This window comes from Rutidosis leptorrhynchoides, chromosome 2 (genome assembly GCF_046630445.1).
Source record: "Rutidosis leptorrhynchoides isolate AG116_Rl617_1_P2 chromosome 2, CSIRO_AGI_Rlap_v1, whole genome shotgun sequence".
Taxonomy (NCBI): domain Eukaryota; kingdom Viridiplantae; phylum Streptophyta; class Magnoliopsida; order Asterales; family Asteraceae; genus Rutidosis; species Rutidosis leptorrhynchoides.
In genome coordinates this window covers 596,759,612-596,776,699 of record NC_092334.1, presented here as the reverse complement: position 1 = coordinate 596,776,699, position 17,088 = coordinate 596,759,612, and the positions used below count along the sequence as shown (strand labels likewise).

General features: G+C 34.3%; 2 protein-coding genes and 1 non-coding gene across 3 annotated transcripts; all 3 read left to right on the top strand.

The window, feature by feature from the left end:
- The first annotated feature begins 1,966 nt into the window (after positions 1-1,966).
- LOC139893376 (uncharacterized) lies at positions 1,967-5,007 on the top strand. The gene is made up of 5 exons (XM_071876533.1): positions 1,967-2,351; positions 2,640-2,761; positions 3,745-3,804; positions 3,900-4,224; positions 4,671-5,007. Exons 1-5 carry the CDS (start codon positions 2,117-2,119, stop codon positions 4,718-4,720), a joined length of 792 nt encoding a protein of 263 aa, XP_071732634.1. The 5' UTR covers positions 1,967-2,116; the 3' UTR covers positions 4,721-5,007.
- A 970-nt stretch (positions 5,008-5,977) lies between these two features.
- LOC139893375 (rRNA 2'-O-methyltransferase fibrillarin 1-like) lies at positions 5,978-9,199 on the top strand. The gene is made up of 7 exons (XM_071876532.1): positions 5,978-6,117; positions 6,211-6,542; positions 7,302-7,397; positions 7,492-7,569; positions 7,678-7,854; positions 8,719-8,787; positions 8,978-9,199. The coding sequence occupies exons 1-7, from the start codon at positions 6,096-6,098 to the stop codon at positions 9,152-9,154; spliced, it is 951 nt and encodes a 316-aa protein (XP_071732633.1). The 5' UTR covers positions 5,978-6,095; the 3' UTR covers positions 9,155-9,199.
- Positions 8,205-8,276, top strand: LOC139895401 (small nucleolar RNA snoR60). The gene has a single exon (XR_011775854.1). It is a non-coding gene; the product is annotated as a small nucleolar RNA snoR60 (small nucleolar RNA).
- Positions 9,200-17,088: the final 7,889 nt, after the last annotated feature.

The following is a 17,088-nucleotide window of genomic DNA, read 5'->3' as shown; positions in this document are numbered from 1 at the left end:
TTTTCTATATAAAGATATAATTATGACATAAAACATAACTGTATTAATATGTTTGTAATAAAAATTAATTATCTATTTAATGTATATAAAAATAAATATAGTTAATTTAGTTATTAATGAAACGTGCAAGTTACTAAAATAACAATTAATAATAATACCTAAATTTGTTCGATTACCACTATATGTGTTAATATACATATAAATGTTATAGGTTCGTGAATCCAAGACCAACCCTACACTTGTTCAATGTCGTCATATGTATTTTTACTACAAAAATACAGTATGGTGAGTTTCATTTGCTCCCTTTTTAAATGTTTTTGCAATATATATTTTGGGACTGAGAATACATGCGCTGCTTTTATAAATGTTTTACGAAATAGACACAAGTAATCGAAACTACATTCTATGGTTGGATTATCGAATCGAATATTACCCTTTTTAGTCTGGTAATCTAAGAATTAGGGAACATAAACCCTAATTGACGCGAATCCTAAAGATAGATCTATTGGGTCTAACAAACCCCATCCGAGTTTCGGATGCTTTAGTACTTCGATTTTATCATGTCCGATGAGAGTTCCGGAATGATGGGGATATTCTAGACGCATTTTGTTAATGTCGATTACCAGGTGTTCACCATATGAATGATTTTTATCTCTATGCAGTTTGTGCGAAATGCCTGATATGAGATGATGTTTATGAAAAATGAAAATAGAAATCTTGTGGTCTATTAAATTAATGGAAATGATTGTTTATGATAAACTAATGGACTCACCAACCTTTTGGTTGACATTTGAAAGTATGTTTATTCTCAGGTTTGAAAGAAATCTTCCGCTGTGCAATTGCTCATTTTAGAGATATTACTTGGAGTCATTCATGACATATTTCAAAAGACGTTGCATTCGAGTCGTTGAGTTCAGTAAAGATTATGATTAAGTCAACTATAGTTGGATATATTATGAAATGGTATGCATGCCGTCAACTTTCGATGTAATGAAAGTTTGTCTTTTAAAAAACGAATGCAATGTTTGTAAAATGTATCATATAGAGGTCAAGTAACTCCCGATATAACCAAATGTAATGTATTCGTCCAGATGGATTAGGACGGGTCATTAAAACCAATTTCATGCCAATTAATTGGCACCGTTGGCACTAACTTGCCAATTCTTAACCAACTAATTTTCTGGTGGATTTTGTCAATTCTTAGCACATACGAAGGATAAAACTATTTTTTTGTTGTACTTTGTGTATTAAAAGTTGTACATTATATTTATTAATTAATATAGTGTGTCTATATTAATGTAAAGAAGTGTGTGATGGTTGAGATTGAAATGTGATACTTTATCCGTCTCAATTCAATAGTTTTGATTTCTTTTTTTAAACGTTCCAAATTAATAGTTACTTCCATAAATATATAAGAATAATGACGTAGTATCCTTCTTGATCCCTACTTTATGCATGTAAAATAAAAAAGTTCGTAAAAAGTTGTGGATAAAACTTTAGAGTAAATAAAAAGTACAATGCGATAACATTTATTAAACTGTTTTTTTTTTGTCCGTGAATATATTAAATTGGGACGGAGTGATTAGTTAATAATACGAAGAAAATGAGAAGGAAATGGTGTTGTGGCGCTGATGTGACAATGTGTTAATTTGAAAAACATTGTCATGATTGGAAGTGTTCTAAATAACTAAAAGTAACGAGATAAAGTTTTTTTTTATACCAGTACTTTATATATATGAAACAAAAAGTAGTTAAAACTATTAAAAGGTAAAAATGTAAAGTAAATACGGAGTAATAAATACAGTGTAATAATAACATTTATTAAACTGTATCCGTTTGTTGCAATGACTTCAGGCTGCTTGCAAAATGAGTATTCGTTTTGAAATTGACCGGTTAAAAAAAAAAAAAAGAGTTATATATTCAGGTTTATAAAAAAAAAAAATTCACTCCAAACAAACAAACTAAATTCTAGAACGGATAGGATTCCCAAATTATAATAATAAAAGTTAGGCACACATCCAAACACTCTTCAATCATCTATCAATCGAAAGTTTGCCCAAACTTCAAGCTGAGATCGAGTCGCCATAATCTACCAACCACCACCATATTCATACCCATGGCTTCTGTAACCTTAATTAATCATTGTACATCTCACACTTCATCACCTTTATTCACAGTTTCTAAATCATTCCCCTGTTTTTCTTCTATCTCTACATCCCCTGTTTCCTACTCAAAAAACCCAATAGTTTGTTCATTGACAGTGACTCCTCAACTGGGTTTAGCTTCTTTTTCAACTTGGAATGGCCTCAGGTCAAATGGGGTTTCAATAACTCTAAAATCTTTAACATTTGGTAAGTACTTTTTATCTGTTTTTGGTATAGTTAATGCAAAGTCAAACCGGGGCTTTTCAATTGAAAAAAAGATCTGAACTTTGTAATGTTAAACCAACATGATTTGGTTTATAGTACTTGTTATGGATTTTGTTTATGATAATTGGTAAAAATGAGTAGAATACTATGAATTCACATTAATTTGTAACTTACAATGTATGCCTGTTTGACTTAAAAAGTCAAAATGATTATTGTTTAGGTTGGGGTTGTGTATGTCTGTGTGTTTGTGGTTTAATTTGGTTTATGCAGAAAAGAAAAGAAAGTGTGGAAGGAAAGGTGTGTTTGCATCTTTATTTGGAGTTGGGGCTCCTGAAGCTTTAGTGATTGGAGTTGTTGCATTGCTGGTTTTTGGTCCTAAAGGTCTTGCTGAGGTATTACTGTAACTTACTTTAGAAACCTTGATCTTTTTAGTGTTCATTGTGATCAATCCTTAGTTGAAATGTGTTTCCTTCCACTATTATAACCGTATGTTACATTGATCGCAGTTTCTTTCATAAGTTAATGCTTTTGTGACGTTCCTTTTAAACTTTAAAGGGGTACATTAAAATGGAAGACTTGGGTGTGCTTGTTTAAGGAATCTAGAGGGTAAGGAATGTTAATGGGAATGATTAATGGTGGTTAGAAATTGGAAGCTTTATTTAGAGAATTGAGTGGAATGAAAGTAACCACTCAATTCATTACTTTGAACCAAGAATTTGCTCTAACATATACATGTATATTTTAGAATGACACACACACACACACACAAACACACACACACAATTACAAATTGTTGACCATGGGACTCAAACTCACAACCTTCACAACCTTCAAGGCTGATGAATTACCTCGTTACTGCTAGGCCAAAGACCCTTTGCACTGTGTATATAGTTGTTGGGTAAACGGATAAGGTTTTCCTGTTCTGGCTATTCGGGGAAGGGTTGTACTTTTGTACTCAAATGTACGCGGCCTAAAAGGGTTATCCCATTACCGTTCCAAGACATGCTGGTAGTGAGGTTTGTACCAAAAACTTTGGTGAAAAAATCGGGGGCCCAAGCACTAAGCTGCTTAGGTGTGCGACTAAATTGATGTCAGGATAATTGGTTATGAGTGATGTAGTGCAAGTAGTTATACCTTTAATATTCTGATAAGATAGGCTGTAAATAATCGGAGTAGATTTTAAGCATTGATGGTATAGATCACCGTAAAAAATCAAGTGAGACCCTACAAATATCAGGTCTTGACTTTAATTCATTAATGGAGTTAGCACTAGGAAGTTGCAGACATGAATCTTTATTTAGATATGGAGTAATACAAATATACTTGATATATCTCTGTTGTTTTTATTCTGACAATTAACTCAATTTTATTGCAGATTGCAAAAAATCTTGGCAAAACGTTGCGGACTTTTCAACCAACTATTAGAGAACTTCAGGCAATACAAACTAACATATAACAAGTGTTAATGTGTGGTTATATAATCATCTACATTTTTAGCTAACTTAGTTTCATTAATGGTGCACTTTATAGGAAGTTTCACGAGAATTCAAGAGCACCCTTGAAAAAGAAATCGGTCTTGATGAGCTTAAAAGTTCTTCACAACTCGATACATTGTCCTCAACCCCTTTATCTGTTGCCACACCTGAAAAGCCTCAAACGATAGTTACGGAAACCGCTGCTGCAGAGGAACCTCAGGTGGGAACAACAGTTCTTGCCGCCACCAACGAGGATTCTGAGGCGATCTCTGCAGCAATCACAGAGGATTCTCAGGCAACAGGACCGCCAGTTGCTGCCGCCACTGCAAATTCTACGGCGGTAGTGACAAATTCTGGTGCCACCACGACAACCGACCCGAGTAAGTACCCTTCACCAAAGAAACTCCTCCCTCATCCATTCTCAATAGGGGTGGGAAAATTGGCGGGTTGGGTTCTGGGTCAAATGACTACTATTTTAGTGTGTTGAAAAACAGGTTGGGTTGGATTGACCCTTAAAACACCTTCAGTTCGTACATTTGCATTTTTTGAGTAATTAGTTAGTTGAATATAATTATCTAATTACAATTATAAAGTCTACTTTTTAAAAAGTATATTCAAAATTTCTATATTAATAAGGCTAATTTTGAGGTTTATGCATTTGTCTGCACTCTTTCAGTGACTTGACTTTTGACCTGTTTCCTTTTTATTAAATCATTTAGCTTAATCATCATTAGAGATAAAATATAACCTAAATCGATTGGCTTTTTTTTTTTTTTTTTATGTAAAAGAGTTTCTTATATGGCAACTTTTGTATTATTGATGGCAGATTCTGTTCAAGAAGTTATGGTTAGTTCAGAAGTTGGAAATCTTGTTTAAAAGCTGCGAAAGATTCATCTTTTTGACCAGTAACAAAATTAGAACATAAAAGATCTCCATCTCTGATTTAGAACTACTGAGTTTTCACTTGTACAATTATGACATTGTATCTCCCCTTTTAAAGGATAGGAACTTTCGTTTAGAGTAGCATATGTAATATGATATCTGACTAATATATTTTCAAGGCCGTCTCCAACACATCATTGAATTGTATGTGGTGGCCTGATGATCAAATTTTGTTGTATTTATTGCACACAAACTACTCTATATATTAAACATAATTGGCAGATTAAGTTGGGTATTGCACTATTTGATTGCTACTTAATGAATTATGGCAATGGCAATAATCAAACAAAAACTTTTATTTCATTCTTCATCATATATGGGAAATTTAATAGATGGTGAAGGACTAATAGCTTAAGTTTTTGCGGAATAACCAATGAAGTATCTACAATTGTATAAGCTTTTTCTTTCCGTAAAAGGGATATGAAGAGGTTTTTACAGTAGAAATCATGTGACCTAACGAGATAGTTAACAAATGTTATGTCAAAGAATGAATTTCGGATTAAAAAACTCACTTTAAAAACTGCTACTACAGTTTTTTATTGAGAGGGATGAAAATAGATAAAAAAAAATGTGTTTAACACATGGAGGATTTCAACAATTTTGTCTATATTAAAATTCAACTCCACTAAAATAAACTTATATATAGCTTAAAATTTTTAAGAAAGAGTTGGTCGGATTTTTTTAAAAACTGTTACTAAACTTGCACGGATTTTGCAGATTTCGGGATGCGTGAAACCTGAATACAGGGAAGTCGACCAATGAGTTGGTCGCCCGCGTTGTTTTTTTGCTTTGTGGTCGACCATAGCCATTTGAGGTGGTAGTCGACCATGTTTACATGGTAGTCGACCATGCTCTTATTGAAGTTTGGTCGACCACCTTGAAAAATGAGGTGGTCGACCAAGTAAAGGAGTGGTCGACCATATCGTTGGTCGACCTAATGGTGTAAAAAGACATTTTTTTAAAAAAAAAGTGTATTTTGAATGAATTTTTTTTAAAAAAGTATATTTTGGCGAATATCCCAAGTTTATATTACAGTTAAGAAGAGTAGAAGACTATGTGAATGAATCTACATTGGGTATCTATGTAGGAGGATTGGTAGGCCCAATTATTACGCCCAATTATTAAGCCCAATTTAATCAGGCCATTATTTGTAGAGATGAAGAAAACGACGTAATAAAAAATGGAAATTGAAGCCCTAAACCCTAAGGTACTTTTATAAAACCCCCTTTTCACTTCTTAACAACCACACGTAAACCCTAGTAGCCACTGAAACCGCATCCTTCAATCCGCAAACTCATATCAATCAAACATGAGAGCTCCAATCAGAGGCGGTACGTTTCTCACCTCATTCTTCTATTTAAGCAATCAATTTATGTTTTTGATTTTATAACTAATTGTTGTTTCTGTAATCATTCGATTTGCAGGTCGCGGTGGTGGTGGTGGATTTAGAGGTGGTCGTGGAGATGGAGGCGGTAGAGGTGGAGGATTTAGCGGCGGAAGGAGTGGCGGCCGAGGCGGTGGATTCAGCGGCGGAAGAGGCGCCGGTGGAAGAAGCGGCGGTAGGGGACGTGGTGGGCCCGGAGGAAGAGGAGGTAGAGGGGGAAGAGGTGGTGGAATGAAAGGAGGAAATAAGGTGATAGTTGAGCCACATAGACATGATGGTGTGTTTATTGCTAAAGGTAAAGAAGATGCACTTTGTACAAGGAATATGGTTCCTGGTGAAGCTGTTTATAATGAAAAAAGAATCTCTACTCAGGTATTTATTTGATTCTATACTTTATTTTATAAATAAATCTTGATTTTATGATTTATTTAACTGTTTTATGGTGTTATGGTAGATGTATTGTATTTGCTTTACTGTGAAATGTGAAATGTTTGTGAGTTAGTTTGTGATACTCCATCAAGTAGCATAAATATAAAAATAGCGATCTGTTAAAGTTTGTGTACCTTTATTTTTTTTACGATTAGTCTAATATATTGATGCTCTGTTTTTATTTTTACTATTATGAAAGCCCAAATCTTATTAATTTCACACTTTTGATAGTGATTTTAATCTTTACTGAATAAGTGATAATATGCAAACTTGTTGCAAAGTTTATTTATTTTTTTGACTTCATAACTTTTCATTATGCACATAGGTCAACACTTGAGCTTAAGCAGTTGCAATTAAGCTGTTACAGTTTAGTATGTTATATTTTAATTTTGAAACTAGTATACTAGGACCAGAGGAGTTGTTTAAGCAACTATTCGGCATAATAAAGCTAAAGGTTGATGATGAAATGTTAAAAATGTATGAAAGTTTTTATTTTTATATCGTGAAATTGATTTTAAATTGAAATATGGGCTTACATTAGAATTTTCTTTTATAATTGATAAATATTATATGAAATTTATCTGTCTGCATGCTTGTTTATGACATTTGCATCATCAGAATTTGGTTTTGTGTTCAAATTTGTGAAGTTTGTCTGTATTTTTACTTTGATTTAAAAGTTAACGAGTTATTGTTTGTACTCAGAATGAAGATGGAACAAAAACAGAGTACAGAGTATGGAATCCTTTTAGGTCAAAGTTGGCTGCTGCAGTTCTTGGTGGAGTTGACAATATCTGGATGGTAAGTTCCTGTTCACCGGTGATACTCAAGTCTTGCTGCTAACCTGGCCTGTTTATTTCAAAATTATTCTAACCTGCAATAACATATGTTTTAGAAACCTGGATCAAAGGTTCTTTATCTGGGAGCTGCATCTGGTACTACAGTTTCTCACGTGTCTGATCTTGTTGGCCCAGTAAGTAGTTCATCTTAGATTGTTTGCTATTTCTTCCTTTTCTTTTGTAAATGTTATCAAATTACAGGCTTACTGAATTTAATCACATGTCTTGTTTGTTACTATTAGACTGGAGTTGTGTATGCTGTGGAGTTTTCTCACAGAAGTGGTAGAGATTTGGTGAACATGGCTAAAAAGAGAACAAATGTGATTCCTATTATTGAAGATGCAAGGCATCCAGCCAAGTACAGGATGCTTGTTAGCATGGTTGATGTTATCTTTTCTGATGTTGCTCAGCCCGATCAGGTTTGCTTACATCTACTATGAGATCCTTGTTTTGCTTTTGTTATAGTTTTGCACTTCAATTATAATATGAACATTGTTGGATTCCATTAAAGCAGTTTTTTAACCTTTTTTTACCTTTTACAAGTATATTTACTTAGTCAGCTTGTGGTTTTTATTAAAATGAATCATTTGTAAATTTTTGTATGGTTTTTTGGTTTTTATATGTATTTATGGTGTTTGTTACTTCTACTTTTTTTTGGTTTTTAAGATACATAGCTTATACATGAGCCAGTTAAATGGTATCTCTATGTGTAACTAGATATTTATCTTTTTTAGTTTTTCCTTGTTTTTTTATTGAATTGATTACAATATAGCATATGATGAGCTACTCGGATTCCCCTTCAGGACATCTTGGATGATGCGAAAACCGAGTTTCTGATGCATTTTTTTTTAATTTTTATGTGTAGTTTAGCGTTTGTTTTTCTCTAGTTTAATCTTATTTGTACCGAGTTTCTGATTCATTTTCTACTAGTGCTAGTGATATTATTAAGTTAAGTGTTTTTTTTAAATGCATTTCAAAGTCACATTAAAGTGTCAATTTTACCAATGTGTTTTTTCACCGAGTAAATTTATATTATACAAATAAAGATTCTGCGATATGTTTCATCAATTTGTTTTTCCTTGGGTTACTCTTTTCCTGTGTTTTTTTCCTTTTGGTTTTTTTATTGTGCTCGACAAATATTTGGGTTTATTTGCATTTTGTTATTGTGAGTTCTGTTTCTACAGATTATTATTATTATGTTATTCTGTTATCTATGATGTCACGTGACATACGCCTAAAATTGGTCTTTAGTTTGTATTTAATTGGTTATATGTGATTTACAGGCTAGGATTTTAGCGCTTAATGCATCTTATTTCTTGAAATCTGGAGGGCATTTTGTTATCTCTATCAAGGTTTGTTTTCCTTGACCCTCTATAATTGCAATGCATAGAGTTTCAGATTTTGTTGTCATTTATGTTTGATGATAATTATAATGTAGATAAACTTTATCTTGTTTTTAATTTGTCTTTAGTGAATTTATATGCATTTCTTTTATTTTCCTTATAAACCATAACACAGTCTTTCTTCTTGGGAAACCTTTAGGCAAACTGCATCGACTCTACTGTTCCAGCAGAGGCTGTGTTTGCTTCCGAAGTAAAGAAGCTTCAAGCTGAGCAATTCAAACCAATGGAGCAGGTCACTCTTGAACCATTTGAACGAGACCATGCTTGTGTTGTTGGAGGCTACCGCATGCCTAAGAAACAAAAACCCGCATCATAGGTGTCTTCAATGTCAATTGATCTGCTGTTTTGTACTTTGCACCTCTAGCTTGAAGCTTTCTATAGAATTTTGTAGGTTTCAGTGTGTTTTGTTTAAGAATATTATTATGTGCCAGAATTGTAACTTTAAAACTCTAGATCTATGGTAAGATTATGTGTTGTGAGCTACCAATTTATTGTTAGCCGTGATCATATTTGTTACAGCAGTAGCTGTTAAAATTGGCACTTGTGCTTTTCAGGAATGGTATTTATTTCCAATGTTTTACTATATTGGTAGTTGTTGTGCGACAAATGTAATGTACAAAAATTATTTTTTATTTCATGTATCTATGAGGTACAAGTATGAGATGTACCTACATCCAGCTGGTTTGGACCCACTTTGAAGTATATATCCGGTTTGGTGATCACATGCATGTCTTTCAGCTAAATAGTAATAGTCAAGGTTGCAAAATTCGCTATTCGGGAATTAATCGGTTTGGACTTTAGAAAGATTAATCGGTAATTCGGGGATTAATCGGGGATTAATCTGTTAGACTGGAACAAATCGGATCTGAATGGCTCACCATCATCATTTCCTTATTTAAAAGATTTGTATAGCTGTGTAGCAAGCTCCAACGGCTAGGTCTTTACATTGAATACCTACCATATTTGTTTAGGCTCCTCTCCATAATTAGAATTGTAATCCATGTATAAATAGCTAGCATTCTCCTTGTAACAATACACACAATCAATATACAAAAAGCTTTATACAATCATCTATATACAATTCTGTTTTGTTTCAATATGGTATCAGAGTAACTCCATAAGTTCTGTCAGCGGGTTTAGCGTCTTCTTCCATGTACAACCTTTGATTAAGAATCAGTGTCGGCAGGCTTGCAGTCGATCATTCCTGTTTCAGCAAGGAGATCAAGAACATATTTCTTTTGGCATATAAAGATCCCTTGTGAGAGCGTAAAGAAATATTTAAGTCTCCCTAAATCTTTCATTTCAAACTCTTTAAATAAATTATTTTTTAGTTTAAAAATTTCTTCTTTATCATTTCCTGTTATGATCATATCGTCTACATAGATAAGGAGACAAGTGATTAAATTGTTTCTTCGTTTAAGAAATAATGTGTGATCGGAGTTACTTTGTTTAAAATCATACTTTTTCATTGCTAAAGTAAAGCGCCCAAACCAAGGCCTCGGGGATTGTTTTAGCCCATATAGAGATTTTTTAAGGCGACAGACTTCCCTGTCTTTGAAGTCTGACGTGAAACCAGGAGGTCCTTCCATGTAGACTTCCTCTTTGAGTTCTCCATGTAAGAAGGCATTTTTTACATCAAATTGATGGAGAGGCCAATCTTTATTTGCAGCAACAGAGAATAAAACTCTGATAGTATCAATTTTGGCTACGGGTGATAAAAAGGAGATAGAAGGTCTACATCAGGATATTTTACCCTTGTTGGAGAAAATCTTGTCACATGGAAAAGTAAGAAGCAAAATGTAGTCGCTCTCTCAAGTGCCGAAGCCGAATTTAGAGGTATTGCTAAAGGCGTAACTGAGGCCTTATGGACCCGGAAACTTTTAACAGAAATTGGCTTCCCACTCAAAGAATCTATCAAGATCTTCTGCGACAACGAAGCATCAATAGCTATCTCAGAAAATCCTGTCTAACATGACCGAACCAAACACGTTGAGATAGACATGCATTTCATTAAAGAAAAACTTAAAGCCGAAATCATATCTGTTCCATCTGTCAGCTCAGAGGACCAGTTAGCAGACATCTTAACCAAATCAGTCAATGGAAGAGCATTCCATGAGGTTCTCATCAAGTTGAATATCGGGAATCCCACTATTCAACGTGCGGGGGAGTGTTAGACTGGAACAAATCGGATCAGAATGGCTCACCATCATCATTTCCTTATTTAAAAGATTTGTATAGCTGTGTAGCAAGCTCCAACGGCTAGATCTTCACATTGAATACCTACCATATTTGTTTAGGCTCCTCTCCATAATTAGAATTGTAATCCCTGTATAAATAGCTAGCTTTCTCCTTGTAACAATACACACAATCAATATACAAAAAGCTTTATACAATCATCTATATACAATTCTGTTTTGTTTCAATATAATCGAATTGTACTGTATACATTTAAATATTAAATTTTAAAAATTATATGTGTAAATATATAAAAAACCATAAATATAAAAATAAACTCTAACATAAGTGTCTAAAATTATCTATTTTAATCAAAAACTATAAAGTTCTAGTATAAATTCACGTTAAAATGTTAACCATTTTTAACTTTGACCAACTTTAATTAACAAATTTGATTTTAACCCATCAATTGACGTTGACCGTTTAATTAAATGGATTATTGGAAATCGGAACGGATTGCTCTTAAAAATGATTAATCGAAAATTAATCGGCGAGTAATCGGGTTTTTTTTTGTGGTAATAGTAATTCAAAAATATTGTATGGTGCTAGAGTAGAGTCTAATCTTTTTACTCCGATAAGTTGATGACAGCGGTACAGTTTTCTATACCACCCCGATACCCAAAAGTAGGTGTTATATTTAACACTTTTTGTAGCATTTAATTTTTTTTTTTGAGTTTGTCTGTTATGACTTTTTTTAAATAAGTTATTTCAAGTAAGGAGATTTATTATAAAGAGTACGAAATTTGTTTCTATTTTAAATGTTATAATTTCAATTATAAAAAGGGTTTAGCTAGAAATTAAGTAATTTATTATTATTTAAAGTAAAAGACAATTTTTTTAGACAAACTAAAATATTAAAGTAGACATTTATTTTGGGACGAACGGATTACTATGATTTATTTGATGACATCGGTAGCCAATATGTATGTGTATAATATAATTTAAGAGAAGATGGAAAGTGATCAAATAGTCTGATGTTCAAACGCTCAACGTCTTGCAAAAACACTGCATATAACCAGTGTTGTAAATCTCCTTATTTCTCTCCGAGATCTCATTTTTAAAAGGCTGCCGAGATGAGATGTCCATCTCCCGAGATTTCTCAGTCAACAGGGTTAAAATTGGTCAAAGCCACGATTTTGAGAATTTTCTTGCTCATTTCTTGAATTTTCTCATAAAATCTCGTAATTTTTTCGGATTTTCTCCCTCATTTCTTGGATTTACTTATAAAATCTCGTAAAATGTATATAAATATACATATATTTATATATTTATATTATAAAAACTAAAAAGTCAACGTCCGAAATCCCCCCGAGATTTTTTCGAAATGCCGAGATCTTCCTGAGATCCGAGATCTCCAACCTTGCGTATAACCCACTATAAGGAACAGCAGGCATTGTTAATGAGCCGCGCAGACGTTGGAACTTGAAACGCCCATTCATGGGCGCATTGTAGGTAGTCTTAGAGTGTACTATAAGCTTTACTAAGTGTACTATAAGCTTTATTCTGTAATTGTAAGAAAAGGTGTCACTCCTATTAACGCTAGAAATTATGCAAGTAAGGTTTGTTTCAATGTGAATTACGAATTGAAGAAAAAATAATGAAAAACGAGAATCGTAAGAAACAAAGGGTCACAAGTTAATGTTAATTATTTCACATGTGATTAAGTTTACAGCTTTAGTTTATGCTTCTTTATCTATCTTACTTGATTTGTTCAGTGTGAACTAAAATGTTTCCATAAGTTTTTGTTGTTGTTGTTGTTGTTGTTGTTGTTGTTCGTAGAGGAAACCTCCCCAGCGACAATTACATTATGTCACTACTAGCGAGTAAAACTCTTAGGTCAGGAGCCTCTTAAACGACGACGACACCTGTAATCGGGTGAATTACGCAATTTAGCGTCCAATCTAATCAAGCAGGGACGGAGCTTGAAGATTAACATTAGAGTAGCCGAGTTTAGTAGCGGATCTTGAACCAACTTTACGGAAGGGCCAAAACAATTTGAAACGTAAAATATAGCATGATAGAAAGCATTAATATATTTTAACAACTTTGAGATTGAAAAATTAGTCTATTAAACATAACTAAATAGAATTCTAAGTTAATTTTCAAATAAGTAGTATACGAAGTTAAAATGACTCTTTAAAACACTGGTTTATAAATGTTAAATTACTTCTCCGTATTCCATATTGTAATTTTAATATTATATTAATATTATATAATTTACATTTACATATTAACTAATAGACAAAAGTTATGAATAGTATCAGGGTTATTTTTGACTTTTCACTTTTTATTTTTTTTACTTCTAACTACATTTCATTTTACCAACAACGACCCCCACACTTTTTGAAAAATTCAAATCGACCTCCCAAACAGGGGATAAAGTGTCAAATAACCATTTTCATAAAAAACCTTAAATAAACTCCACCCAAATATTCAACGGGTCATATCTTCTCGCTCGCAACGAGTTAAATTTTTCCGACACCATCGTTAAACTCGAAATAATTTTAGGAACACAATGTCACTAGTTATACGCAAAACAGACGCTTTTTAAAAAATGCTAAATATTTGGGGTACTTTTCATGCACGTTGATTTTGCGTTAAAATTTTAAAAGTCAACAATTCCATAGCGAAACGCTGAGATGCACATATATTGTTAATTTAAAATAACATTTAAATCTCTCACGGGTTATACCTTTTAGTTCGACTCGAGCTGCGCTTCAACGACATCATCGTTAGCTACAAAATAATTTTACTAAACGCAATAAAATACATTAAAAATCGAACCCCCGGCGCGAAGCGAGGGTTCAATAACTAGTTAAATTCTAATTTAAATTTGAATATATTAGATACAGATATAAAACTGTAGGGTTGAATGTGTAGTTTTACAAAACTTAAAGTAGTTGGTTGAAATAAATGTTAAAAGTAAATGAGAATATGTGATTCTCCTCGACTCCTCTTTTACTTTTCTCCACCTCGATGGTCTCTGTAACTCTTCTTCATCATATAATCATCATTTCATTTTACAACTGAAAACACCATTTTACAACTGTAAACACATACTAAAAACTCCATTTTTAAACCTGTTACTTAAAGGGATGGCCAAATTTCATAAATTTTCAAAAAATACCATTATAAATAAGTAAATACCTATTTAGGATAAGTTTTTGTGGGGTGGCCGGGGCTCACCCATGCCCCTGTTATCCTCCGTCCATGTAGTTAACAGCCCAATTAATTCAACCTTGAGCGTTACCAAGAATTGGACCTGAATCTCCTACTTCATTGGTAATTCGATGACCACTTAAGCTATGAGTTGTTTTATAATTGTGTTCTTATTTCAACTTTAAACAATTTTTTTTCCTTTTATTTATTTATTTATTTATTTATTTATCATTATTGTTTTTTGAACGGCTATTTTGACATTAAATACTCTCATTTGTAACCCACACACTCGTTAGGAGGAAACTCTTCATACACCATCGTTGCATTGGGTACCCGGTGTGTTTAGATTAAACCGAGTGGTTTAGGACATACATCTTTATTCACCACAACGAAATCCTTGAGAAAATCTCCCCCTGGATTCGATCCTGCGTCAACTAGGACTCAGATCCAACCAATAGCTTATACCACTCAGGCAATGCCTCTGTGATACATTATCATTATTAGTGACTCCAATGTTAACATGTAACGACCCAACATCATTTGTACAAAAGCGCGCATCAATTTTTTTTTTTTTAAAGCAGACCATCTGGACGGTGTCCAGTATCTGGACGGCGTCCAGTATCTGGACGGCGTCCAGTTGTGAAGGGCAGGACGGCGTCCAAAAGATCTGGACGGCGTCCAAATGAACTACCAGGGACTGTCCCAGCAGTCTAACTTAAGCGGACGGAAAACCAGCTTCCCGACACTTTTTCACGAAACCAAATATCACAACACTTTATAATAAGTAAAACTAAGAAGTTTTCACAATAGAACCGAGTTTTACATCACTGGGCCCACATCGACCCGTTTACGAATTTCGTTCAAAATAAAAGTTTCGACCATAAGAGTTTAATTTCCAAACGACACCTAGAGCATGGTGTTCGGGGTTAAACTACCCACATCTTGGTCAAACTTCAAAAGCTAAACTTCCCTAAAGCGTCCCCTATCCAAAATAAAGCGGGAGGCCACTATTCCAAACGAATACCCTTTCCCTTGTCCACGCCGGAGCCTAAAAAGAGTAAACAACGAGAGGGTAAGCAAAACGCTTAGTGAATGCAATAATTATACACATACATATATAATATACCTACTTGCAATCACTTACACATTTACCGCATACACGCTAGCAAACTAAAATAGCATACCATCGCAAATTATAACGCTAAATCTCCAATACCACGAGCTAGCACAAACATTAGCATATAACCCAAACATTTTAATATGCTATACAACTACACAAAACCATGGTTAACCAATCGCACAAGGGAATGGTACTCGCGAAAGACCATCAGAGTTCGCAACATCCATTAGTGTACTTAACACCGCGTAATACTAATCCCCCGGGTGGCATCTTAACACCTCGATACATCACCCCGAGTGGCATCTTAACACCTCGATGCTTCACTCGTTAATTTACTTTCTGGAGTGGCGTCTTAACACCTCGACACTTCACTCCCGGGTGGCATCTTAACACCTCGATACTTCACCCCGAGTGGCATCTTAACACCTCGATGCTTCACCCATTAATATACTTTCCGGAGTGGCATCTTAACACCGCGACTAACCCACTCGTTACGTATTATGTGGTGTCGTAACACCGCGACTACCCCACATCTCACGCTACACAAATAAATACATTATATACATACATGCATAATTATTCCACTCACCTTAACGCCTTTTGTGAATGATAATCGAGATTGCAACCTTTAGTGTAACGTACCTATTACATTATGCATATAATCAATCACGCAATCAAGTTGGTCAACCAACTTACTCATCTTCCTAGTGTTATATGACCCATAATGCAAATTTCGACCCATTTGCACTCTTAACCCTATCATTAGGTCAACTTCGCCAAAACCCTAACACTAGCCAATCATGGTCTCAATACGCTTATTATCACAAAGTTAGTGTGTTTTTGTACTCAATTAACAACTTGGGTCACCCAAGACTCATTTGACCCATTTCAAGGTTAACACACCCATTTGGGTCACCCCCAACCCAAATAACACCCATTCACATAACCACAAAGTGTGCTAGTGATCTACTAACCATTTAAGATCCATAAACTCATTTATCATTTCAAAACCCTAGGTTTGTCATCTTTGAGTCCTCATGACCCAAACTTACCCAAAACCCCCAAATCACTAACAAATGGGTTTTATGTTCGTCACTAACCCAAACCTTAACCCTTATCACTAATTAAGTAGGGAAATTAAGATTAGAACTTACCACCACAATCACAATGTAGCTAGTGATGAACAACTTTAAAACTCGAGCTTAAACCCGAAACAAGCTTCTTCCACCCTTGATTGAGCTTTCTCACACAAGAAACCTCCTCTCTCTCTAGAATTTAAGTGGAAAGGTGAAGGTGGTTGAAAATGGAGTAATGGCACTCAACAAACTGATCTTGGGGTCTTAAACTCGTCCCACATGTGAAAATACCAAAAAGCCCCCTTTAAAATATCTAAAATCCCAACAGCTGGCCCGCCAGTTTATCTGGACGGCGTCCAGAAATCAGGAAGGCGTCCAGTCCTTTACAATTAGACGGCGTCCCACTGGTTTGGACGGCGTCCCATACAACTGGAAAACAGGATCTTACATAACATCAGAACGTGCATTTGATATAATTTACTGTTTAGAAATTATTTTTAATGTGAAATGTGATTTTTTATATTTAATTAGGTTGCATTTTTTATTGTTGGTTTAAGTTTAGACCATCTTTAACCCTCTCGTGCGTGTTGGCGTGTTGCTGGGTGGGGGTGTGGTGTTTGATGGACGTGCTGGTAAACTGCTAGATAATATGTGACGTGT